The following is a 26,666-nucleotide window of genomic DNA, read 5'->3' as shown; positions in this document are numbered from 1 at the left end:
ATAAAACAACCTGTTTGTTTAGTTGCCACAATTGTAACCAATTGTAACATTGCAAACTTCATGAGCGTTCACATGCGCAGCGTTGTTTTAAAATCCCATAATGTGGCCTATTAACTAAATATCGGGAATTTCTTTATTAATTCTTGGCATCACTGTCAATATGGCCATCTCAATGCAGCCTTTTGTTAGTGTTTTGTGAATATGTTTTCATAGATAATTTCCTTATGTGCCCCACTCGGCAGTAATAATTAATTATATTTATTCATTGGTTTACTACAAACGGTTTTTATTGTGTGACAATTCGTTAACTCGCGACAGGTTTTCCCTGTCCGAAGTGGCACCTTGTAATCGGTATTACCGGGAAAAGTTGTGATCCGGGATACGCTATACAAAACTTATTTGTTTCGTTTCGTGTGATTTTTCCGCTTTAAAATAATAGTGTTTCTTATTAACTTTTGTCGATGCTGACTCAGTGTAAACTTTCATATCCTTCGGAATTGTTATGGGCGCCAATACATTGTACAACGTAAAATGTAGAATCCACAAGATGGCTGCCGACGGATGCTTACATGCCCGTTATGAAATTACAGTAAATTCGTCATACTGGTTCGCAATACCATACTGACCAGATATCTTATTTCAGTTTTATTTATCGTATCGCTAGACCAAAAGCTTATACGTGATCAAAGGATTGAACACTTTTGTCAACAAACAAAATTATGCGCCGAAAGTGCGGTGAGGAAGTTCACTATGACTTTTGACATTTGCAGTGCGAAACACTTTCCCGTATGACTCGCTCGAAGCGCTAAAATGGGCGAACCGGCCGTAGTCGGCCGCGAAGAGTGGACGAAATGGATTCTCGAAGCCATCAGAAAAATTCGCTCCCAAAAACAGCGTCCGAGTGTCGAGAGGATATGTCACGCGATACGGCAGCACCATAACTTCCACGAGGACGTGGTGTCCGAGAACCTGGACTACGCCGTGAAGGCGGGAGCCGTGCTCAAGGTGTACAACAAGGGCCAGAGCTCGTACAAGGATCCGGGCGGGTTGCAGAACAAGACGCTGCGGATCTCCAAGGGAGTCGACCTGTGCAAGATCTTCTCCCGCGTGGTGCGCGAATTGGGCGAGCGGGACGGCTCCAACCTGCGCTCCGTGGAAAAGTACTTGTACCAGTCCTACAATGTGCTGCTGGAGGACGGGGTGGACCTGAAGCAGTTGCTGCGCGTGGCGTCCAAGCGCGCCATCGCCCGCGGCTTCGTGGTGCAGAATGGGAAGGCGTTCAAGGCCACGGACCGCCCGCTCGCCACCATGTCGCCCGGTTCCACCGCATGCATCAAATCCAGGAAGGACAAGAGGCGAACTGCTTCCGAGAGTCCCGACCCCAAGGTACCAATACGCTCGACCTGCTCCGATCGTTCACACACCTCCGAGCAGTCATTATTTACAAATTACAGAAGTGGGAAAATACTGTCAAATATTAATATATATTCATTACGAAACATTGGTTCCAAATAGTATTTCAGTAATATTTTACTTAAAGGGGGGAAAATGACAGTTTCAATATATCGCACCGAGACCAGTTGGGCTGTTTAAGTTATGAATGCAGTTAAACCATGACTGAGCGAGATATACCGCATACTTCAGTCCAATTAATTGAAATATCGAGGAGAACACTGCAGTAATCATAATGCAACAATGTTCTTCTCATATTTTAACAGTCAAATGAGCAAAAAATGCACGGCATCATGTCTATATACATTAAGTTACGAGCATTAATACATTTTACAAAGTTTGTTTTTGCTCTCTTGCGTGATATATTTTCAAATATTTTAATTCATAAATTTACTGTTGATCGTTACGAAGAAATATTTCTAGCGAGACTTCACCCACTTGTAAGATTTTGTCATAGTTACCGTGTAATCTGACAGCTAAAATTGCTGTATTTCCATGAGTAAAATTCTAAATAGTGTTACAGTTTATCCCAATCCAGTCGATGAGTGATGTGACGACGAGTTGAATAATGGTTATTTGTGTCACCAGACTCCCATGGCGCCGCGCGCGATGCCCATCTGCTCCGAGTGCCTGGGGACGGAGGCCAGGAACCCAGAGGGTGAAGCGGAGGTCCTGAACAGCTGCCAGCAATGCAAGGCCAATGTACACCTTTCCTGTCTCAACCTCAAGGACTTTCAGCAGATAGCTCCTATCTACAGGGTACACCTGCATTAATTATTAAATTAATTATTACTTTGGTGCATTTTGTTTTCTTATTTTGATATCTCATTCATTTAATTTCCACTAATCTCACCCACGGAGGTTTTAGATTTGATTTTCGGTGAAATGACAAAAATCTATCTCTCCGACTGCAGACAAATAATATTACGGGCTCAGTGCTGGTCGGCGCTATTCAACATAAATTTTAATTCTAAGGGCCAACGTTGGCATATGTTCTTTTTTTCTTTTGTTTTTGGCCTTTTCACCTCCCGACTGGGGTGTTCTAGCCAGTGTGGAGTTTCAAATATTTATTTATTTGAATATTTACACATGTGTTGGTACTAAGTTAGTTTGTTAATATTTAATATTAAATACACTATACATATATAATTTATTTACAACTTAATACCATTTGTAACTAGATATTTACAAAACATTTTGAATACATGTTTATTGGGTGGGGACAGGAGAGTTAGAATATGAGTATGGAATGGGACATTGATATCGAAGAGGTCGGATAGGAACTCAGGATAACAATCATTTATAGGGCATCCAAAAAAAAACATGGTTTAGGTCTTCCTCCTCAAGCTGACATTAGCACATGGCAGAGTCCCAGACATTGATTCTGAATAGGTGAGCACCATGTGGGCACATGTTCATCTTCTTTTTTTTTATTTTAATCGCTTTCACCGCCTAAAAATGTTCTAGCCAGTGTCTTTTTATACAAGTTTTTATTTATTTATTAATACATGTGTTAGTTTGTATTAGTAATTGTTACACTGGATACAACACAATTACAACTAACACCATTAATTCGAAGATATTTACATAAAATTTAATGTATAAACAGACAGTAAGCCTAGTGTAAAGAATATGATATAATATCTTCATAGCTACACTTTCTCTCCAGTTATACCAAATATAGAAAATAAGTTGAGTTGTCTCCATCACATATACTATAGTATTAATTTAGAAATCAAACCATATTTATATTTTAATGCCAGCCACATATCACAGATGCAATACTTCTGTGTAATCATTATTATAGTACTTAATTTGCATTTTTCTTACGTAAATATTTTATAAGGACGTAATTTCAAGAAATCAAAACAGAATTAAACATTTTATTATTTAAATGTTTTATCAGCCATAGTGAACATTTGATTTCCAAGATTTTGACGTGTACAAATAATGTTAATATTACAGTAGAACTCCGTTTATCCGAACTCCAGTCATCCGGATTGTCAAATATCCGGATTTAAGGAAATAAAAAATAAAGCAGATGTTATAATAACAAGAAACAAGCTTCTTTGTCAAAGCAATTAACTTTGGTGGAAATGTTAAAGTAAGTTTTTAATGTGATTCCAATTTGCTGTATTAATTCAAAAGCAATAAAAAAATAATTATTTATATTATTATTCGTTATAAGTAGGCAGCCTTTGCTGATGCGACTATATCTCGTGTACTGCTTTTTGTCTGCGTTGTTCCTTCAAAAATGCATCAAAACGGTTTTTGAACTAGTTAATTTGATCGTAAATTGTTTGTGTTCCAAAACATTGCCTTTATTTGGTTAGTCTAATTATCTGGATTCATGCATATCCACATAACGTCTGGCACTTATTAATCCTGATAATTGGAGTTTCGATGTATTCCAAACCGGGTTGTGGTTCCGCGGTAGTGTCGGGGACTCACGGATCAGAGGTCCAGAGCTCGAATACCGTTATACACTAACTTTTTTTCCATTTACGACATGTAAAATATAGCATTTAAATATTTGGGTAAATATTAAGAAATCGAGTAGCGATAAGTCCACCTCTTGGTGTGGTGGTTAAACTGTTCTCCTACCAAGATCAACATAAAAAAATTAGTTTAAATGGTGGTTTTACACTACACAAACTCTTTACAGGGGAATACGTTCCAAGCAGTACCGTGTAAAAAAAGTCTTCTAAAAATAACAATAGTGGATTAAGTTTCCTTGTATAAAAATCATTTTAGGAAAAGTAAACTTAATTCTTTACTATTTACAGTACATTAGTTTTATGAAAAAGAAATCATAGCAAATATTCACTATCTCCCATTACCTTGTGCATACTCCTCTGCGCCTAGTAAGTATAGCCTAGTAGCAATGTAGGGAATTGCAAAAACATGTATAATATACAACACATTACACATTGTTAAATTGAATACTGTTTAAAAAAATAATTTTTTTTACCGTGTTAATTCAAAATTGTATAAAAAGAGGTTTTTACCTTAACATTACAGATGATCGAGATTTTCACTTGAATAATTTTTTTTTCCCATCCAAATTACAAGGGAAGGCGAGTGATTCTAAGCCGACAGGGTTTTTGCGACATTTTTAACATTATCAAGAGCATTATTGTTTTCCTATCCGCACTGGTACAGTCACCTAATGTATAAGACTGATTACCTTCACGTTACCGATGATCGAGACACTGCAGTTGGTTTACCAATGCACAATCGGATGTGGATAGGACACGATGATGATTATTAATAATTATATTAATAACAATAACTAGTATCTATCTCTTTAAAACAATGCATGGTGTTATCCAGGCGTCGTCCTGGTGCTGCGGCGAGTGCGGCAGCTGCGAGGCGTGCGCGGCGGCGAGCGCTGGCGGCTGGACGCTGGGCTGCGCGTCATGCCCGCGGCGCTGGCACGCGCAGTGTGCCGCGCCGGCGCCCGACCGCCGCGCGCCGCGCCGCCCCTGGCGCTGTCGCCACTGCCTGGAGCACCACGTCACCCCCGCCGCCACCCCCAAGACAATCAAGCGCAGGTAACACTAACATTGTATTTATAATAAGTTTTGAAGATTAGTATAAACAAATTGGATTCTATTATTCTCTGTCTATGCATCCATACAATCGTTCTTCCCAAATATAAAAAAAAATCTTAGGTACCTCAAATTTACTGTTAAAACTAAGGTGTTTTTTTTGTGAAAACAGCAATAATTGTCCACATCAATTTGTATGAATAAACAAAAAATATCCTCTAATTAGCATTTCTACCACTATGTACCGCCACTATCACTCATTGTTTGACAGTTCTAAGGTGTTCTGGGTATTCTTGTATATAGGTTTACTGAATATTTTTACAAATCTAAATGTAGAGAATTCGACCACCATATAAGTTTTTGAAAAACTGCTATTTTTATTCTAATTATTCATACTAGTTTCATTTTAGTTTTGTTTAGTTTGCTCTAAAAACTACAAAGGTCCAAATATTGTATGAAAATAGTTTTTTTTATTTTATTTGAATAAACATACAATATTTATAAAATTCGATTTCTATACGGGCACTTAAAGTATATATATTTCATTAAAAGACATAAAAACATAAGTAAAACCGTGGTGTTCAGTTTAAACACTCCTGAAAAATTGTTCATTTGTGACATTTCAGGTTTTTAAAACAAACTCTTCAATCAGTACTATAAATTATATTTATAAGCAGTATTGAGTGGCCTGGAAAAAAATTATTGATCACCCAAAACCAGAGACAAAGGCATCGGGAGCAAATAACGGAGAAAATATGAAATATATTTTCAAAAATAGGTATAGAACACTTGCGGTGTAATTCTAAATATGATTTTGTCTTTTGTCGTTACAAATGTGTCCATGAAAGAGTATATATTTAATTGTATCCAACCCATTTTCTGAACCGGGCAGCGTCACAACACTCTGACCATACCCATTATATTCATAAATTAGTATTTTCAGCTATGTTTAGAAATTTTTTAACATGGGTTTTTACTTTTTTTTTGAAAAATGAATATCAGGGTGACACTTTAATCTAATTTGATAGACCAATAACTGGTTTCATCACCGACAACTGTTGTTTTTTTTTTAGAAGTTTAAACTGTATGTAAGCTGTGAAATTTTAATATTTGTGGGGGGGGGGTTGGGGGTTATTTTATAAAATTAGTCAAGTTGTTTATCTAGATATGTTTTTAGTATTTATCAATTTTATCTGTGCATTATGTAAGGCTGAGACTAACATCGACGAAATCAAGAAAGAAGTGCTGTGTTGGTTTGGACACGTAGAGCGAATGGACAGCGAAAGAATGACTAAAAGGACTTACAATGCGAATGTTGATGGATACAGATAATGATGAAGAACGAGAAAGACATGGCACGGCCAAATCCAACAAATACTTGAAGATGGACATGTCAATAGTAATCAGAGTGCGTGCATGAGAAGATGTATGAATGTAGAGAAAGCGAAGTCTGTATGCAAAGAACTAGTAATATGGCTTGCTATTCTTTCTACCTACCTCCACGGGGAAATGGCGCCATGGTTTGTTTGAGTTATATAAAACTATGGTAAATCATAAAAATGCAAATATTTTTTAGAAACATACAGTCAACAATGATTAAATTACATATTAAAGGTAAGGTTGAAAGACAGACCAGCGAAGTTTCTAAATAATAATCATACATATTAAATTATTGTACATTCTTAAATGTGTGCGTGTGTATATATATATATATATATATATAAGTAAGAGGGTGTATTGTGATCGTAAATATTCAGGTGTGTGTAAACGTGTGCACCGTTCAAAAGCTAGTGGGAGTGTATCGCAGCCGGATAAATAGTTTTAAGTTAAATAAATAGATTGAATCTTAATCGTAAGAAAAGAGTGTCTTGCATAGTTATCAATTTTGATTGTTTGGTGAGAGACAATTGTCTCAATTTTAATATTTCACGAAATCCGTAAAGCATCATTCATTAAAAATGTTACTTCATAAATTACAATGAAATCCTACCAAGAAATTTCAGTAACCAATCTGAAACTTTTGTTTTATTTTTTATTCTAAATATACAATACTTACAAAATAATAAATATTGCTCCGTTGCCAAAGACTAATTACTAAATGAATAATTTATTTCCAAGAAATCAATAATATAACTGAATCAATTTTTTTTTTTAAATTAGAAATCAATCACATGAGATGTGTTATTGCTAAAGGAAGAACAATACACAAATAATGTGTACACTACAAAATATACATTATTTTTTAATTGAAAATACTACTATTTGTAACGAATGTCATTTAAAAATTGACCATATCTTTCATTCGCCTATTATTATTGAACAGCTTGTATTTATATGATTATTCGTGTAATTGTTGTTTTACCATTTGATTTAATGTATTAGTTGCATATAGAATTTTAATAATTTGTTAATAACAATTACGCGAGTTGAATTACTAAAACAATAAAAAAATGTATAGATTTTTAGACGGGTTACTTAAAACTATCACTATTTTGAATGTTTTTTAAATAGTTAAACTTTGTTTAGATTGTCAACAACCACACCAAAGGCCAGAAGAAGTAAGCTGGCCCTCGACAGTGCTCCCGAGACAGAAGATGAGACATCCGAGGGTAATGATACACATATCCCATCCGCCGCAATCATCGAGTCAGACCAGCGCATGTCGAAAGAGAAACAAAAGTTTTTCAGACTATCCGCATTCAATCCAGAGAAAAAGAAGCGTAATAAAGATGCGATTTCGGCCTCTTTGGATAGCTCCGACAGTGTTTCTCTTAGGATAGGTAGGAACAGTAACAAATCCGCACTCTCCTTGGATTCTGACTCCTCGGGCCAAGATGAGCGCGTATCCTTCCCTCCGAGGGTTAGTAGTGCCAATCTCTCCAGAGCTGCGGCCCCGCAGACCCTGGTCGAGGATGCCAGATTAAACTTTCCACGTAGTCATTTTAAGCTAATCGACAGTGCGTCGTTAAACACATGTGATATTCCCTCACTCCCGCGTAAAACTAGCAGCAGTGGATGGAACAGCGACAGCTCGGAAGACAATAGCTCTGACTCCCGAGTCTCCCCCGCACATTTCAATCCCACTTTCCACCGCCTGGGAGCGCTGGGGGGAGACAAATGGGGCTTCGCAGCTGAAGCGCAAAAGGGCTGCTCCCTCGCCCCTCCCAAGCTGCACGTCCCCACCCCGGCCCCTAGCAACACCCCCAAGACCTTCAGCAGTTTCCAGCAACACCCACGCGGCAGAGACCGCCTCCTGAACACCCTGTTCGACGGGCTCTCCGAGTTCTACGCCGTCCGGCACGGCAGTCGAGTGCGTCCTCCGGGAGGAACCAAGGCTGAAATAGCCGAACGCCCGCCTTACCGGGAGGTGTTGAAGGAAACGAGGAGCACATTTAAGAATCTTAATAACATGTTTAGATCTGTCCCTAATTCTCCCACCGACTGTCCGGAGCCTAATGGGTACAGAGAAAACAAACTGCGATATAAGCTGGTGCCCACTAAGGATGAATACCTAGGACTGACTTCGAGTCCCGAGGAGCGAGTGCATAGATCTCCCTCTAGCCTAGTGAAGGCGGCTGTGTACGCCAAGCGACACGACTTTGGTCGGAGCAGTCTAATGAGAACTTTCAACCACCTGAACTACATGCTAGCTGATTCTCCCCTGATAAAAAGCTTAGAGTCACAGAAATATTTAAGTTCTCGGTTAGGGAGCGACTATAATTCGCCGAGCTTTTTGGATGTGAGGAAAGAACTGCTAGTAGGAGATGTTGGCGCTATCAAAGAGCCTCCACTAACGCTTGTGCAGCCAACCACCAATCGGACGGGTAAGGACAGTTCATCCGCCACTCGCCCCTTGCCCCTCGGCCGTCCCGATCCCTCCCTTTCCTGTCCGCAGGGTTTGGTTCATTTTACTGGAATAATCACTCTTAACATTTTTATTTTACAAACTTGGTTTGGTATATAATCGAGTTGCCCGGACTGTCTACTTTGGATCAAGTCGGTGTAAACGCGACACTGTATTTATGGCGGGATGTTTGTAACGATAAAGATATTAGATGGATCATTAGTCAGTAAAGGGTCACTGAACCTAGCAGGTGAGGCGTGCCCCCCGGCCCCTGTGCCCCCATGCCCCCCGCCCCATCCCCTCCCCTGGCATGTAAAGGTAAATGTGTGGTGGAATAAGTCCGGTACCAGCGTGCCCCTTAAGTGTTGCTAACGCTAATCTCGGGGATCTGTTCTTACTTTCTGTTCTGATTGATGGCTGGACTGTAACAAAATACATTCTCGTAGTTTGCAATGCGCATTCTTTTACTTGTCGAATTATTTTGTTAAATTTTCTCATGCCTGGTCTGACAAAAAGCCATTTTATGTTTTATTGATAGATTGACTTCCAAAACTTGTGTATTTTGACTCTGTGATGGTAACTGGACTATAACAGTATCCACACACTCACCTTTCCTCGCTTGCATCGCTAGTACTGCTAAGGTATCCCACTTCACGGCTTTTAATAAACTTAATCTAATGCCGTTTTACCATTTTACTGGTGATTTTTATATCTGTTTCTTTTATAAAGTCATTTGCGTTCACATTTCAGTGTTCAGTGTTCAGTGTTCACAGAAATAAAGATCACAGTAATACTTTTATTCCATTTGGTTATTCACTTCCATAGGCATAGGAATAGATGTATGTTTAAAAGCCACATTAGTGAGTTGTCTACTTAAGCAGTGTTATTCATGTCATCTACATTCTTTTCAATATTATCATTTGGTACATAATATAACATTTAATATTAAGCATGGACTCAATTGTATTTCCCTTTGATGTATTTGTATTTTAGAATAACTTTTAATAGAAAATTTTTATACATAGTCTTAATACTGAATTCTGCACTAACCGACATATTTTTTGTAATAATTATTCCAAACCTTTTTATTCATTTAATATTTCTTTACTTAATTGCAAATAAACACCAATTCCGTAGTTTAATTGAATATAAAACATTTAAGTTTGTAAGTGAAAATTCTTGATGGAAGTTCATTGTAATTTATTATATAAATAAAACACGAGTGATACTTTAATCCACAAATTTGGAATATCCAGTGACCGGTTTCATCGCTTTCGCGACATCTTCGAGACTGGTATCTTTATTAAAAAGTTAAATGTATTTATACAGAACAGAGGTGAGGATACATAATTCAAAGTTATATGTAAGTAAATTAAATAAAGTTATTTTTATCTTAAGGATCATTATCGACAAATTTTCTATGGGTTAACTAATGAATGGATATAATGTTATTTTATAATAATAATAAAATAAAATACTTAAACTCATTAAAATAACATTATATCCATTCATTAGTTAACCCATAGAAAATTTGTCGATAATGATCCTTAAGATAAAAATAACTTTATTTAATTTACTTACATATAACTTTGAATTATGTATCCTCACCTCTGTTCTGTATAAATACATTTAACTTTTTAATAAAGATACCAGTCTCGAAGATGTCGCGAAAGCGATGAAACCGGTCACTGGATATTCCAAATTTGTGGATTAAAGTATCACTCGTGTTTTATTTATATAATAAATTAATTGAATATCATCAACACTTATATTGGCACATCAATGTACCTACTACTCAAAATCCGGAGATATGGGATATTATCATAAGGGATAACTTATATAGCACTAAATACCTCAAGGTTTTATTTTATTTCATTTAGAAAACATACAGCATAAATAATAAGTATTGAAAAACAAAGATTTTCAAACACAAAAACACCAATTAAGTTTTCACAAATTATGTAAAAGATTTACATTAATTGTGACCAAAAAAAAAAAACTTAAGCGAGAAAAGAATAATCGTTAATCGGATTTTCCATGGAGGTTTATATATTTGGTAATAAATAAAAAAAATACTGAATGCACACTCCGAGGCATCCATGCACGCATACATGCATCTACATATAAAACATACACAAACACATTCATTACATGCGATACATATACATAGCACAAACCACTCAAGATGTACACTCAGCAACTATCCCAAATAAATAACTCCATGAAGAAATTGATACTGATTTGTTGATACTGTAATGTCATATTGAGTTGAACATAATAAATTTCCCACTTTTGGTACATACCAGGTGTGAACTATGGTCATAAAAACTTTATTTTGGAAAATTTCACCCACATTAATTTTGTGTCCTTCAAAATACTCTCCAGTCGTCGCTAGGCACTTGTCCTATCTTCTTTTCAACTGTTTAAAACCCCCCTAAAAGTCCTCGGCAGTTAGGCTTTTTATTTTCCTCGTCATTTCTTGTTTTATTGTTTCCGCATACGAGTGGTGTTCCCTCATCAACATTTTGCATTTTGGGAAAAGGAAAAAGTCAGAGGGGGCGAGATCTGGCGAATAAGGAGGATGTTCAAGGATACTCATTGAATTCTTCATTAAGAATTCACTGATAACAAACGCTGAATGATTGTCAGTAACTTAGGCATAATTTTGCCACAGAGTTTTTTTAAACCCAAATATTCAGTTAAAATTGTGTGCACTGTTGATTTACCTAATTTCAGTTCATCAGCGATCATCCGCACAGTTTTTCAACTATCAGTAAAGACAAGGGACCTCACACGATCAATGTTTTCATCAACACAAGAGGTTGAAGGTTTTTTTCAATATCCGTTTCGACGGACAGCTAAAACACGCACAACAGAAACAAACGCTAGAGGCACAGCGCGCACAGTTTCACAGTCATACGAGTACTGACCGCTTATTGGCTTGTTAGGCAACGCGTGACCTAGTGGGCGGGACTATACATCGCGGCAAAGCCGCCATATTGGATCAATTGTATACTAGTCACACACCTCGTATACTAGTGACCGGAAAAACAAGATTTTCAGCCGAAACTAAATTTCGGCTTCTGTTCTAGTTTCAACCTTATTTAAATAAATAAAATATTTAAACTTATTTAAATAAATTGAAGTCGCTTCATAATGCCCAAAATAAGGCATTTTTATTGTTAAACCTTACAAATTCATACACAATTAAATAAAAGGCATAAATTCAACGTGACAACAAAGCCATTTTTTCAAGTTTGGAAACAAGAAAAAGTCACTAGGAGCTAAATCTGGACTATAAAGTAGATGATCAACCAATTCGAAGTGTATTTTACGTAATTTTAGCATCGTATCTAATGCTGTGTGAACCGGTGCGTTGTCTTGAAGAAAGAGCACTTTTTCTTCTTTAAATGTGGTTGTTATTCCTTGATTGCATCATTCAATTGATCCAATAATGCACGATAATACTTTCCTGTGATTGTGGATCTTTTTTAAGATAATCGATGAGCAATATTCCGAGTGCATCATAAAATACATCCCATATCCATAACCTTGCCAGCCGATTTCACTGCCTTTGCCTTCTTCGGAGCACTTCCACCAGCTTCCACCCATTGTTTCGATTGATTTTTGGTTTCAAGTGTGTAGGAGTGCACCCACGTTTCATCAACAGTTATTAATCGACGCCAAAAATCAACAGGATTACGCTTTATCATGTCCAAACACTGCTGTGAAGTGGTCTCTCGAACTCGTTTTTGTTCAACACTGAGCAAACGCGGCACCCATCTTGCCGATCGCTTTTTCATATGCAAATGTTCATGCAAAATGTTGAACACACGTTCATATGAGATGTTTACCATTTCAACAATCTCACGCAACTTCACTCGGCGATCATTCATAACTATTACAAGGATTTTCTTGATATTTTCTTCAGTAACCACCTTTTTGGCCTTCCTGCTGATGGTATTGTTGCAGTGCTTATTCGGCCACGTTTAAATTCAGCAATCCAATATTTTACCATGTAATCTGACAGAGCAGACTTACCGTAATGTTTATCGAGCTTTTCTTTTGTCCCCTTCGCCGTTTTCCCTTTCAAATAATAGTGTTTAATCACCGCAAGAAATTTGCTTTTTTCCATTTTCCAAGAAACACAAAAGTTGTTTACTTCAAACGACTACAACAAATAAACTAATCGATGAATTTGGGCGACATTTTAACATCTGCCGTTCGACAGATCGCAATTTGGAAAAAATAAATCTTTTTTGTGTTTGTGTTGCCATCTAGCGCTAGGTAGCCTCATTATGGGGGGGGGGTGCAAAGAGGAGAATGGAGGGCCGTATTGGCGTGTGGAATATAAGAGGAAGAATGGATAAGAAGATTAATGAAATGTGAGATGAATATGAATAATAAGGGTTTAGATGTTCTTTGTATAAGTGAGAGCATGAAAAGAAGAGTGGATCGCTGGAGCACAATGACATGCTGTGGTCTGGTGTTCCAGAATCAGAAAGGCCAAGTCGGGGGGGTTGCGGCGATGCTCTCTCCTAGAATGGCAGTGTTTGAGTGAGTATGAATTGGTTAGTGCCAGACTCATGTGGATCACCTTTAAGATTGGAATAACGAGCATTATGTTAATTATCGGATATGCCCCAGTCAATTCGTCAGTTGAAGATGTGAAGCGTGAGTTCTGGGAAAATGTAAGAGAAGTATGTGCGAGGAAAAAACAGAATGAAAGAATAATTCTAGCCGGTGATCTGAATGGATGGGTTAGTACTCGTCGAGATGGCCTAAAAATAGCCCTTGGAATGTATGGTGTTTTGAATTCTTTTTTTTTTTGTTGATAGAGTAATTCATAAAATATCCCAATGACAATAAAATCCTGTTGATAGCATTTTTAGGTGTGCCGTGTTGTTTGCACTTCTTTCCAATGTTGCAGATAACAATGTGGTATCCATCATCTGGTACTATTCACTTCACTTGGCCTATCTTTGTTATTTAACACTGAGCTTCTTTACTATTTAAGTGCATATTAAATTATTCTATGTAAAGGTAATGCTTTATCACTCTGAGAAATATAAATAGCTGAAATTAATCTTTTTATACAAAAATCTATTTAAATGTTCACAAATTTACTTACAAAATAGTACCCAATTAAAATTTCAATATTTGCTTACTCAATTATAATAAGTTATTTGCATATTAAATTTAAAATTTAACTGGAATTGGTGTGTTCGCAATAAAACAGTTTTTATGACTTATTTTAGTAAATTAGCTTACGTCATAACTTTTAAATTATACAAAATAGTCTATGTGTGTATTTTACTTAGTCGACCGGGCCAAATAAACTCAATTTCTCATTTATATCACACAGTGCTTAAGTACATTCTGTACTGATTGTAAAATCAGACCTCAGTTTACTTGTTACAATTAAATTTTGAATGAATAATGAGAGAAATATCCAAATTGAAAACTTTACACGCAATTTGAAACATTAAAAATTTACCATGCAATGTTGATGGTACTAAACAGAAAAAAAAATCAAGGTAAATAATAACACTAAAATAAATTAACAAAACTGAAGGTTGATTTCGGAACCCCCGACTGCTGATTCCAAGTATAGGCTAGATGCCATATCATAACATCTGTTCAAATTCTGAATAAGTGGATATTATGTAGATACATGCATGTACATTTATTATTATATATTATATAACTTACTGTAAATTTTTTCAACTAACAAACAAAATGTCTGTTATTTGTGCATCGCATTGTTAATATAGCGTGTTTATCCATTCCGGTCAATTTTAAACAAAGTTTTCAAAATGACTATTATGCGTCGTCGTCTATTCACGGAATCAACAGTTAAATTTTTTATCTTAAGTTTTATTTACATTATCCTATAAAGTGTTTGTTGATGCAACAGAGCGAGCAACTCTCCCCCCCGGGGTAACGGAGCGTGACGTGGAACAGTTCCGAGAGGCGCGCGAGCGGGCGGCCCCCGCCTCCCCTCCCCTGCCCCTGCCGGTGCAGCCCCCCGCCACGCCCCTGGGGCCCGCTCCTCCCGCCCACTCCCAGCCCCGCTGCCCAGCAGCTATACAGTTTGGCAAGTGGCACATTGACACCTGGTACTCCAGCCCTTTCCCTCAAGAATATGCCAGGTAACAAGCTCATTTAATTTACCTTTAACCAAATACTCTCGTGAATGTTGGAAAGTTGGAAAATAAATAATGATTGTCTGTTAAAATAACATGGAAAATATTTTTAAAAAAAAACAAATTTAATAACATTTTAAGCACACAATTAATATAGCGGCATTTATATTTTATGCAATAGGTGGTTCTTTTCATTAAAAAGTTTATATTTTTTTCAGACTACCAAAACTTTTCTTATGCGAGTTCTGCTTGAAGTATGCGAAGAGTCGCGCAGTCCTATCCCGCCACCTAGATAAGTGTTCGTGGAGGCACCCACCTGCTACAGAGATCTACCGTTGCGGAGATGTTTCCGTTTTTGAAGTAGATGGGAATGCCAATAAAATATACTGTCAAAATCTTTGCCTGCTGGCCAAGCTGTTTTTGGATCATAAAACCCTCTATTACGATGTGGAGCCTTTTTTATTCTACGTACTAACACACAATGACGACAAGGGATGCCATCTGGTTGGTTATTTCTCTAAGGAGAAGCATTGCCAGCAAAAGTACAACGTCTCTTGTATTATGACCATGCCTCAGTATCAAAGGCAGGGCTATGGAAGATTTCTTATACACTTCAGTGAGTTTGTTCTCCTAACAAATAGTCTCTTATATCCGTAAGTGTAGTAGTGGCACAATTGTAATGGTTATATTATACTTCCAGGCTACCTGCTATCGAAGGAAGAGGGGCAGCCAGGGACCCCGGAAAAACCTCTTTCGGACCTTGGTCGAGTGTCTTATCACGCGTACTGGAAATCTATCGTTTTAGAATATTTATATGCTCATAAGCATGAAAAAATTTCTATAGGAGATATCGGTCGAGAATCTGGAATGTACAGCCATGACATCGCTACCACTTTTCAAATTCTTGGGTTTATTAGACACATTCCCATTGATGACGGATACAAGTTAGGTCTCTGCATTGATTGGTCTCGCGTCGATGCCCATATGAAGAAAGTGAAGGGAGCCCTTAGATTAAATATCGATCCCGAGTGTTTGCGGTGGACTCCCCTTCTCATTCCCACAATAAACCCCTTTAGATCTGATATGGACATTTCTCTCGAAGTCGTCGAGAAAGATATCAAGGAAGTAGTGAAATCGGAAGAAGTCGAAGAAGAAATTGTGACACCGAGTGTTCAACCCCAAGTCGTTACTAAAAGTACTATTCAGGAACTACCTGCTGCTCTAAAAATAGACGAAAATTCAGCACTCGAAATCACATCTTCAGGCAGAAGACGAACCAGACCCAGCAAGTATAATGAGACCACTTTTACCCCAACTCCAGTGCCAGTTCACCAGGAACCTACTGGGAAACGTAAGAGGAAGGACATCTCTGAAAAATTAGAAGCAAGCAATAAGCAAGAAGAGATTCCCAATGGTGATGTGAAATTGAAATGTAAGGAAACTTCTCCCGCACCGACATCTCCCCCACCTGATGTACGAAGTAGTAGGAGTAAAAGTCTAGCCAGGAGGGTCTCGCAAAGAAGTAGTCTAAGTGTCGAAAATGCAAAGGATAAAGAAATAGTTAAAGAGAAGCCTAAAGTTAAACATCTTGTAAAGGCAAAAACTATAAAACAAATTGAAAAGAAGGTTGAGCCAGAAGTGAAAGCTAAAGTATCCGAAGAGTTCTCCGACAGTCAAGATAGTGTTCGCAACTCTGAGCTGAAGCCTGTAAAATCTAAAAACGCAAATCAGAAACGCAAGCGTGGTTGGATAAGAGGTAGAGCGAGAAAGAAGCAGAAGACTAATTATGATAAAAAGAAACAAACAACTTTGACAGAAATGTTCAAAGGCAGATTGAAGAAAGCCAAAGAAATGTTTGAAAACAGACAGGTGAGTAGTTTACATCTAGATGAAAGTGAATCTAACTATATGGATAATACTCCCGAAGAAAAGATCGCTGAAAGCAAATCAGCCAAAATAGACAACAACACACAGAGCAAACCTTATCTATCAGAAGAAGATGTTGGCACTAAACCTAAGAATTCCCAACCTGAATCTGCGAAGAAGAAGAAAGTTTTCAAGAGGAGGAAGTCTGGTAATGTCAGCACTGAAGATTCATCCGCGGAAGCTGATGATGAAATGGAAATTGACGAACCGGACTTTGACGAGACATCTACTAAATTTGATAAGGAAATTATTCCTGAATGTGACAACACTGTAACATCACCAGATAACAATAAAGATGGTGGTGAAAATAATTCTTTATCAGATACTTTAAATACTAGTTTGGATGATGGAAATGACAGCAGCCAGGTGCCAGAAAAAGTAGTAGAGTATGAGAGCAGCAGTCAAGACACAGCACAAGTTGACGATACAAATATTCCAGAATCTCTTAGTATTACACCCCCTGTACCTGATTCTGCAGAGTCTCCTATAGTGGAGAAATCTCCAGAAACTGGGATTGAATTGCCCAATGTGCAGAAATCTGCAAACCCTATTATAGATGAAAGAGAAACAATAGTTATTTCAGAGTCAGAGGATTGCAGCAACAGCCAGCCAGAGTTCCAATCTTCTAAACCAACAGATTCGAGTGTAATTGTCACTCCCGAGAAATCTGGAACATCCTCAGAGAAAAGGTTATCTTCTTCACCGTCCCGACCCAACCTCAGCGTAGAATTGAACAAATTGCCAACATTTCAAATAGACGGTTCTCCCGAGAAAAATTCTCACCAATCTGAGAAGGTCGAATCCACAGATAAAATCCTCGATAAACCAGAAAAGGAAATGTCTTTGACTAAAGTAGATAGTGAACCAATGAACACAGCTAATGTTATTGACTGTGAGGCTACTAATCAAGAGTCCCCAGTTTTATTTCAAAATGAAATGAATAGTGTTGATAAAGAACCAATTTCAAAAAACACTGATGAAAAATCAATAGATGATAAATATAGTAATTCAAACTTATCAAATACATGTTTACCTAGTGATATATCTAAAGAATCGGAAGTCCAAAGAAATTTTTTTCAGGCAAACATGAGCGGTCAAAAGATGTTTTCAGACAGTCCGCTAAATGATGATGTTAATAAAAAAGATTCAACAAAAGAACAGAGGCATTCTGACTTTCTCGCAGATTACGACCAAGTAATGGATGCTTGTAAATTATCAAACAACTCACAAAATGAAAAAATTAATCCTGTCAATAAAACAGAAGTATCCGTTACTAATCAAAACAGTAATCAAGTAAAAGATTATAACAGTCAGCCCAAAGAATCATCAGAACAAGTTTCATACTCAAATAGTAACATCAATAAACAAAATTTCTTATCTGAACCTACTAAAACCGACGTTCCAGATATCCAAAAACACGGTGATAATATACTAAGGATATCTCCAGCTCTTGTCTATTCCAAGTTTGGGTATCCCGCGCAAGATACTTCTCACTCGTGCATCAAAATGCAATCCCCAAATATTCCGAAGCAAAGTTTCGTAGAGTCCAAAAATACTGAGAAAGGTGATCAAATGGGTGTTTTAAAAATTAGCGGCACATTTCATTCTGACCCGGCGGTAGTTAACAAAAGTGTACCTAAAATTGACATTCCTCAGCCAATTACTTCTCCTATAGTAACGCCGCACATTGATGTCCCACACGGGGTACAGGAGACACAGGCAATCCAGGGAGTGCAAGCGGTTCTATCGGCTAACACTCGCTTCTGTGTCGACTATGCTCAGAAAGTAGTTCAAACACCACCCATCAGCAGCTGTTCTCAACCTAATGACTCTATGATTCCGAGTCAGGTGACCATAGCTAACAACCTTCCTGTGCAGGTACACCGTGACGGATTGCATTTTGTAGTTAATCCCACTCTGCTGAATTCGTCCCTTGTGGATGAAAATAAGATAGAAACTCCAAATGTTGCGACCAAACCGACAAAAAGCAAGTTACGCGATGTCCGAGTCAATTCTTTACACAACAAAACGGACAAGAATGATAAGAAACCCATCAAAGCTGAAACTCCGGCGGTAAACAATTCTCAAACTAAGATATTTTTTCCGGAGCAAGAGCAGTTAAAGAAAGCTTCGGAGGTTGCCCCCATAGTCTCTAACATAATCAATATTCCAACTGCGATTCCTACAAGCTGTAAAGGAGAAACGAAACCCCACGAACCTCCTAAAAAACAAGACTTTTATAAGAAAGAAAAAGCTCCTCCAAAAATTGCAGAAAAGAATAATGTTTTGAAGCACGACAAGAACTGCCCTAAACAAGATCAGAGTGATGTCAATAAGCTTTTACCAAAATTTAAATTTGATAATGAGATGAGCAAAGCCGAGTACGCTATTAATCAAATTCCCAACTATCACACCAGTCACCCACAGTATCAGTGGGCAGCCCATTGGGATCATTCTAGGTTACACGGGACATGGGAGCAGAGTAGGTTTCTGGACCATATTCAAAACAAAAATCCCGAAAAGAATCCATACTTCGACAAGTACCAAAGCTTTAATCTGCCTCACCTGGATAATATGCAGAAGTCTCCTCAGAAACTTCATCACAAATACGATCAGAAAGATTTTCACAATATTGCAGCGTACACGTCCTTATCCGCAGCTCCGCTTTATCAGCCAACTGGTTTAACTCAACACTTTAAAGAGTCCAAACCATCACAAGTCAAGCAATCCGAGTGCAATCAGAAAACTGATTCGTGCAAGGTTAATTCTCGGCAGTCGAAAAATTCTTCGTGTCAAACTCAAAATGAGAAAAACAAGGGCGCTAACGCTTACTCCAAGGAACAACAGCCATCAAATAACAACAAACAATCTAACGAAGGCAACCCAATCTGTAATAATATTTCCCAGAATTACGAGAGACAACAGAACAACCAGATGATTTCCTCCAACCTTGGTAACAATCAGTGCAAGAATACTCTGGACCATTTTAACCACAACAACGTGTCCCACCACACCGGGGCGAGCCAGTGTGGTATTCCGGAGAACAAGGCTCGCGGGGACATGTGCGAGAAGAAGACTTGCAAGAAGGAGGACAAGGAAGGGCAACAGCAGAAGGAAGAGATCTGCCAAGCCGTCAGTCCCGCGCTTCCTTCCCTCGGTGTGTACACTCCAGACTCCACCAGCAACTCTGTGCACAGCGTACAGTACGGGGCGTGCGAGCTGGACGTGAGCCAGCTGGGGCTGGAGTCCCCCACCAGTATAGCGTCCGACCTGGCGTCCCCTTGCTCCATGCTGCACATGCACCCGAGCCCGCAGCACGCCCCCCATCCTCTCCACGCCTCCATCCACATTCCGCCCATCATGACCGGAAACCAGCCAAAGCAGAAGAATGTGCACAACAGGAACAGGTAACACTCCCTGTACTTTTAGACCTAACGTTTTTTTTTATTTACGCTTTGAACTCTTATTTATTTTACGCACTGTTTAAGCTAGTTTTTAATTAAATTCTTGCGAAAGAATACAAAAGAGTATCGATTTTAAAAAAAACAGAAAATTTGTTTACCAACGGATTTATTTAAAACAAAATCCTGGGTGCAGACCAGATTTCTGTGAACTTTTTTCGCAAAACTGTCCAGTTTCTTTTCTCTTTCCCTTTTTTTTTTTTTTACTGTACACTAGACAGTTCTTTGATCTACTTTTCTTTTTCTTGGCTAAAAAGTTTTACTTTCCATCTTATTTAGTCATAAAAAAGATTACACGATAGGTCAGCCATTTTTGAAACTTTGAATTACAGTTGTAAAAATTTGGTTTATTTTGTTCCATATTTTTTAATGGAAATCTGTTTTACCAAGTGTTTTTTCTTTATTTGTGAGATAGGATTATTTTTTCTCCGATGTTGGTAATATGTAGTATCATTTTATATCAAATAATAAGAAAGTTACTGCATTTTTACATGACAATTCACTCGGGCGGTTGACTCCCGCCATAGGAGCTGAAGCATATTTTTATTTCAGGCAGGTGGCTCCTCCCAAAAGAGTTCTAAGGGTTCTAATGCTACGATTTAAAAATATTTTAATTAGGTGCAGTAAAAGTAATCGGCTGCAACAAGATTTCTTTCAATGACAAAAATTCATAGAAATATGGCTCTAGCCAGGTTGTGGTTCCCCTAGAATTGTAGACTCACAGATAAGAAGCTTCCCTTTGCCGTAACTTGATTGTCCTTTTCAACCACAGTTATTCCAGGCTAGTTGCAAAATATTTAGTTAAATCACAATAATCGCTTGTGTGGTTTGCAAGCTTATTTTTATATTTGGAAAAATGATTAAATTTTGTGTCACTCCTCATACAAGCGTAGTATGTATCCCTTGTATTTATCAGAGTGTTGTTTCCAGGGGCAATTCTAATAACAACCAGAATAGCAACCAAGTGAACACCAGTACGGGTAGTGGTGTACAGGAAAACAATCAGAAGAACAATAACAATATGCGTGGTACAGCTACTCCCCCAGCTCGGCACCGCACTACGCCACCGATGTCACACCAACATCATGGTAAATAATATATGTACACTTCTTGAAAATAGTCAAAAAGTACAAAATGTGAGCCATAAGCATAATTCAATTTGTTAAAAATGTTTAGTAAATTAAATATAAGAATAAAATACCATCATAAATGTAGTTCTACCCGTCGTTGGCTGGTTAAGTGGCCACTTTACATGGGTAACATTTAACATTAGTCAACAGACGGAAGAGTTGAGGAAAAGTTGAGGTTTAAACATAGGCAGGATGGAGAGCGTTACACAGTTTGAAAAGTGGCCAGTGAAAATTAATAAGCCCTGTAAATGCATAGACTTCCATATTCCCTTGTTTTCCCTCTCTGTTGCAATGGATTTCAATCTTGGTAAGGGAACGAAAGTAAAAAAAGTCCCTCCCCGGGGAGTGAAATTCAGCCTTGCCCACAAACATTTAGAGATACTCAAAATATTCTTGAATTAATATGTATCTAACTCAGTAATAACTCTCTAGAGACTAATAATTCTCTAGAGAAGCTCTTAAGCTCTATTCCATAGAACAAGTGTTTAAAAAAAATTCGTTTGGTTTTAATTTGGTGTTTAGTTTAACAACAAACACGTAATGGACGGTTTCGCTCGCAATTCTCAACGCAAGTACCCCGTTGTGTTGCTGTAATCTGTAGCTAACTTTGTGGTAAATAATCGTAGAATTGTTTTTCTCCGTATGGGCGACTCTATTAGGTTTTATACGATGTTTTATACATAAAAACAGCACTATATTGGTCCTGTAAGCATTATTCATTATGTCATGTTGTCTTTTCCCACAGTGGGTGTAGTTTCTCAGCAGAGTGTGGGGGTGGGGGGCGGAGCCATGGCGTACCAGGCCATGGGCTACTTGCAGGGCCAGCAAGGCTTCCAGCAGGGGCAGCCTTACGGGGGCCAGGCTTGCTCTGGGCAGCCCTTCTATCAGCAGGTAAATACACAATTGTTTGTAGAAACCACATGTGGGATATTATACCAGTAGATGCAGATACCTCCTACCCCAGTTGGATATTGACTGAAGAAAAAAGGACATTGAGACTTTAGTGGGTTATTACATTTAGTTGAATAATTAATATACACCGTCGGTAATGGAGCGTGAAAGTTATTGACTGATGAAGTACCGAGTAATTGCTGGTTTTTAACTGTTGGTGAAACATCAGTTTATTATAAAAGATGGTGATGGTTATATTATTTGTCTACAGGGTAGTGGAGGACCATCATGCTCTCTGGCTCGCCTGCAGCAGATGGCGGAAGGGGGCGGAGCAGCAGGTGGAGGAGGTTCCGTGGAGGGAGGCACACCCCCCCACCAAGGACCTACACCCCCTGCGCCCCCTGTCACCCCACACTACCACAAGTACTACCCGCAGGCAGCAGATACCGGCCGCAATTCCAGGAACATTCCGGGTAAACAGAAACTGCTCTTGAGAAAAATTATTTCAAAATGTGTTCTTAATCAGTCAGATTCCTTCAGGGTTAAACCTGCACTATCTCTTCAGAAAAGTCTAATTTTGATCTTTCTAAAGGAGTACAATGAAAGCAGTAAAATGTGTCTGAAAAGATACGTTTAAAATTTCAAATTAATCTGCATATTTGGCTATGATAAATTTAGAGCCAGAAAATGCGTATTTAAAACGTTTGAATTAACATTTTACAGTAGAAATTTTGAAGTAACCTTTAATGCAATGCCAGCACCATACATTTGGCTTCCAAATTAATATTGTCCTCTTATTCTTCTTCTTTCCTGGTTGACTTCAAAGATTGGCGAGCAGCTTTTGCAGCCTCAGTTAGTGATTGGTCAGACAACTGGGCTGAAAGGGCACCGGGACGAAAGGGATCGATGCCCACAGCGGGGTCCTTTGAAAACGACCTCTTTAGAATTTTTCTAACTTGTAAAACCTATTGTTTCTTGTTTTCTAGACTCTAGAGTAGCTTTGCCCCGTAAGTTCTAGTACAATCACAATCTACCGTGAATAATGTTCTAACTAAATAAGCTCAAAAATATATCTACCTATCCGAATTTAATATTAGGAAATAAATTACTTATGTTGGTAAAATAGCCTCTTAATTATATATGAGGCGTGTTAAAACAAAGACAGAAATCTCCACCATTGGACTGAAATGAGTTAGATATGGAGATAGATAGAGAAACTAAAATACTATTGACAACTGCAAAGGTTTTGGATCATAAATGGCAGTATCTTGTACATTTTACAACAACAACGGCAGTCTCATTTACGTGGCAGAACAAAAAACAAACAATCTATTGATTTAAAATAAGTCGATAATTTGCCTTTTAATTGTCATAAAATATACACCTCTGTTTACTCTCTATTGACTTCTGGCAACAATAATTCTGTGGCTTGGGTCTAAAAGGAACAAAGGGTAATTTTAGAGCTATTTTGTGATGTTCCAATAAACTGTTAGAGGTGTTTGAAACTAATATCAATAAAAAAAAAACACTATCATGTATCACACATGTGTGTGTGTGTAGATATATAAAATTGTTAAATATGTATATTTTTTGATTGACATCAACCTTCTACAAAATGTTGGCATGAAAAAAACAAATTAAACTTTTTGACCCAAGACAAAATGAGGAAGTTCAGCCCTATGGGAAATTAGATATAAAAAATGTATTCTTACACGTAAAAATTAGAGCATTAAATTGTAAATTAAGTTTCTTGAAAATGTATGAAAAAAAAAAAAAAAAACTTAACTACTTTGCATGACATCACTAGTTCTTCCGAATCAACCAATGATAAGAGAGTTGTAATAGATTACCGGTCTACGATAAATCAACTGACGAATCAATAGAACTCATCAAAAAGAAAGGGAAGAGAACTTGAGACGTCGCATGCGGAGTAATCATAGTGCTGATAATACGATACATAAATGTTGAAAAAAAATTAAAAACCACTGAACTTCCTCATTATTAACTAAAAGAATTAATTATCCTTGCAGTCTGAGGAAAGTACTACATAACATTTATCGGATATTACTAAAAATGAAAAAAGTGGAGTATGGCCTATTTTGTTTAACATGTCTCATATATAATATAACATTTCTCACTAAAATCTAAATATTTTGTATTATAAATATATTTCAGGTAATGTGGCGAGTATGCAGCAACACATGCATCCGTCGTCGCGCATGAGCCCCATAAACCCCAACCTGATCAGCGCGTACGGACCGCCCCTCAACGGGTACCGCATGGGGCCCCAGCAGGCCGCCTTCCCCGGCGCTCCGCCCGCGCAGTTCAACGCCCCCGCGCAGGTCATGAGCCAGTACCAGTACCAAGATCCTCGCACGCAGCAGCAGAACGCCGTGTGCACCTCCTACGGCTACATCAACACCGGCCTCATGCAAACACTCAACACCACCATGCGGAGGTCCTAATACACCCCTCCGGGATAAAGACTGAACGTCGCTCGTTCACACGCAGAATTATTACACCAAACTTAAATCGGCGGAAGCGACTCTAAACTAATTATGGCGTGCGAGTTTATAAAACCAAAGTGTAATCTTAGAAGAGAATGTGGGGGACTACCGTACTTAGTGATATTTGTACTGAAAGTGAGGCGTTTACGAACGAAGCAATAACTCCCTTTGGACAAGATTAGTGAAAGTGTATAGGACCGTGACAGATAACCGAATGGTGGCAACTAATTAAAGATGGATACGCATTTGTATCGTCGTTACTCTACCAAAATGCATCTCTTAAGTTGTGATTGGTTCTAGTTTTTTTAAGTGTCATTATATTTCTTATTTTTTGTAGGTTTTGATTTTTACCGATATACCAATCTCATTGTAATGTATAAAGGTTAAAGTTTTGTTTATGTAATATTGAATTACTTTAATTATATATAATAATTTAAGATGTTTTTATATCTGCCGTGGATGTAAAATCTATCAAAAAGTGAAATAAATATTTTTTACATTTTTTTACTACACGTAGTGTTGCGTAAGAGAACTGATGCAGTGATTGTCATTAGCCATTCACTGGTTAGGTGCCTAATAGAGTCAGAACAAATAATGCCTATATGATATCTCGGATGCTTTATTTATTACAATATTGTTTATTTTATAAGAATTTAATATATAATTTGAACTCAGTATTTCATACTTAGGTTTTGTGATTTGTATCATTTCTGTTAGCGCTTTCTGGATTACTTTAAATGGATTTGTACCTTAGTGAAATAGTATTCTGTAACCAAATGGCAGTTTATTTACCGACGCGTAATAATGGGGTCCTATATTATTATATTGTTGTATTTATTTATAGGGGCTGCCTTGTCTCATTGTTGTACAAGATCTGCTAACAGAGTATAAAGTTAATTATTGTTACTTGTGGAATATCTGTATAATCTATTGTATATATTGCAAATAAGATCTAGCTGTAGCTGGTGTTATTACACAAAATATAATTTTGTGAAAATTAAAAATCTTTTATTTATTTTTTACTTTTATTTTCCGACTAATAAGATTTATTAACACATAGTTGGCGGGTATTTTGCGAATAATATATGTCAAAAAGCTGGTCATTTTTTTCACATTTGTGTGAGAAATTACAAGTCATGTAAAATAGTTAATACTTTTGGACCTTTGATGAGGAACTCAGCCCTATGAGAAGTTGGATACACAAATTGTTTTTTCACGCGCGGTAAAAATTAGGGGCATTAAATTATACCGAGAAGTTTCTTGGAAATGTACGAAAAAAATATTTCAATAAAAACTAACTACTTTGAACGTCGTCACTAGTTCATATGAATCAACCAATGATAAGAGTTGTGGAAAATTACCGGTTTACTTACCGTCAACGGACCAATCTGGAGAACTGACCGAGAAGAAGTGGAAGAGAACTTGAGACGTTTAAATTTTTTTACCACCTCTCTACTAGGGAGTGGGATTCACCCGTCTACAAACATTTGGACATACTCAAAACGTTGAATGAAACGCATTTTCAGGCATTGCGTAATATGTAAAATAATTCATTCAGTTAAACCTCACCCAAATTGAAGGATTCAGCTCTTTTACTTGGCAAAAGTCAACAAAAGGATGAGTATAGGAAATGTGAATGTTAAAACATAGCCAGAATGGTTAGTGTGTAAAGTGGCCACCTAAACTAGCCAATGACAGGTCATAAGCCCTGCAAATGCCTAGACTTCCATATTCCCTTCTCAAAAATGATTTTTACAT

At 37.6% G+C, this 26,666-nt stretch overlaps 1 protein-coding gene across 2 annotated transcripts; it reads left to right on the top strand.

The window, feature by feature from the left end:
- Positions 1 to 16: 16 nt before the first annotated feature.
- On the top strand, positions 17 to 25,912 carry LOC148277642 (uncharacterized). Of its 2 annotated transcripts, none has more exons than XM_088232604.1 (11): positions 17 to 1,386; positions 2,041 to 2,211; positions 4,786 to 5,006; positions 7,530 to 7,612; positions 14,765 to 14,999; positions 15,212 to 15,609; positions 15,694 to 20,326; positions 21,311 to 21,468; positions 22,256 to 22,401; positions 22,673 to 22,874; positions 24,577 to 25,912. In XM_088232604.1, exons 1-11 carry the CDS (start codon positions 811 to 813, stop codon positions 24,864 to 24,866), a joined length of 7,113 nt encoding a protein of 2,370 aa, XP_088088730.1. In that variant the 5' UTR covers positions 17 to 810; the 3' UTR covers positions 24,867 to 25,912. The 2 variants fall into 2 exon arrangements, with proteins under 2 accessions (XP_088088730.1, XP_088088729.1); XM_088232603.1 differs by having other exon boundaries at positions 7,530 to 8,827.
- The last annotated feature ends 754 nt before the right edge of the window (positions 25,913 to 26,666 follow it).

Source organism: Micrasema longulum, unplaced genomic scaffold, assembly GCF_059751315.1.
Source record: "Micrasema longulum isolate JH-2025_06_02 unplaced genomic scaffold, ASM5975131v1 h1tg001000l, whole genome shotgun sequence".
NCBI lineage: Eukaryota > Metazoa > Arthropoda > Insecta > Trichoptera > Brachycentridae > Micrasema > Micrasema longulum.
The sequence above is the reverse complement of the archived record's forward strand: the minus strand, read 5'-3'. Positions and strand labels throughout refer to the sequence as shown.

Coding starts and splice junctions, on each gene's coding strand:
- LOC148277642 (XM_088232603.1), top strand. CDS start 811: ATGGGCGAACCGGCCGTAGTCGGCCGCGAAGAGTGGACGAAATGGATT. Junction 8,828..14,764: donor GCCAACCACCAATCGGACGG/GTAAGGACAGTT, acceptor TTGATGCAACAG/AGCGAGCAACTCTCCCCCCC. Junction 20,327..21,310: donor AATGTGCACAACAGGAACAG/GTAACACTCCCT, acceptor TGTTGTTTCCAG/GGGCAATTCTAATAACAACC.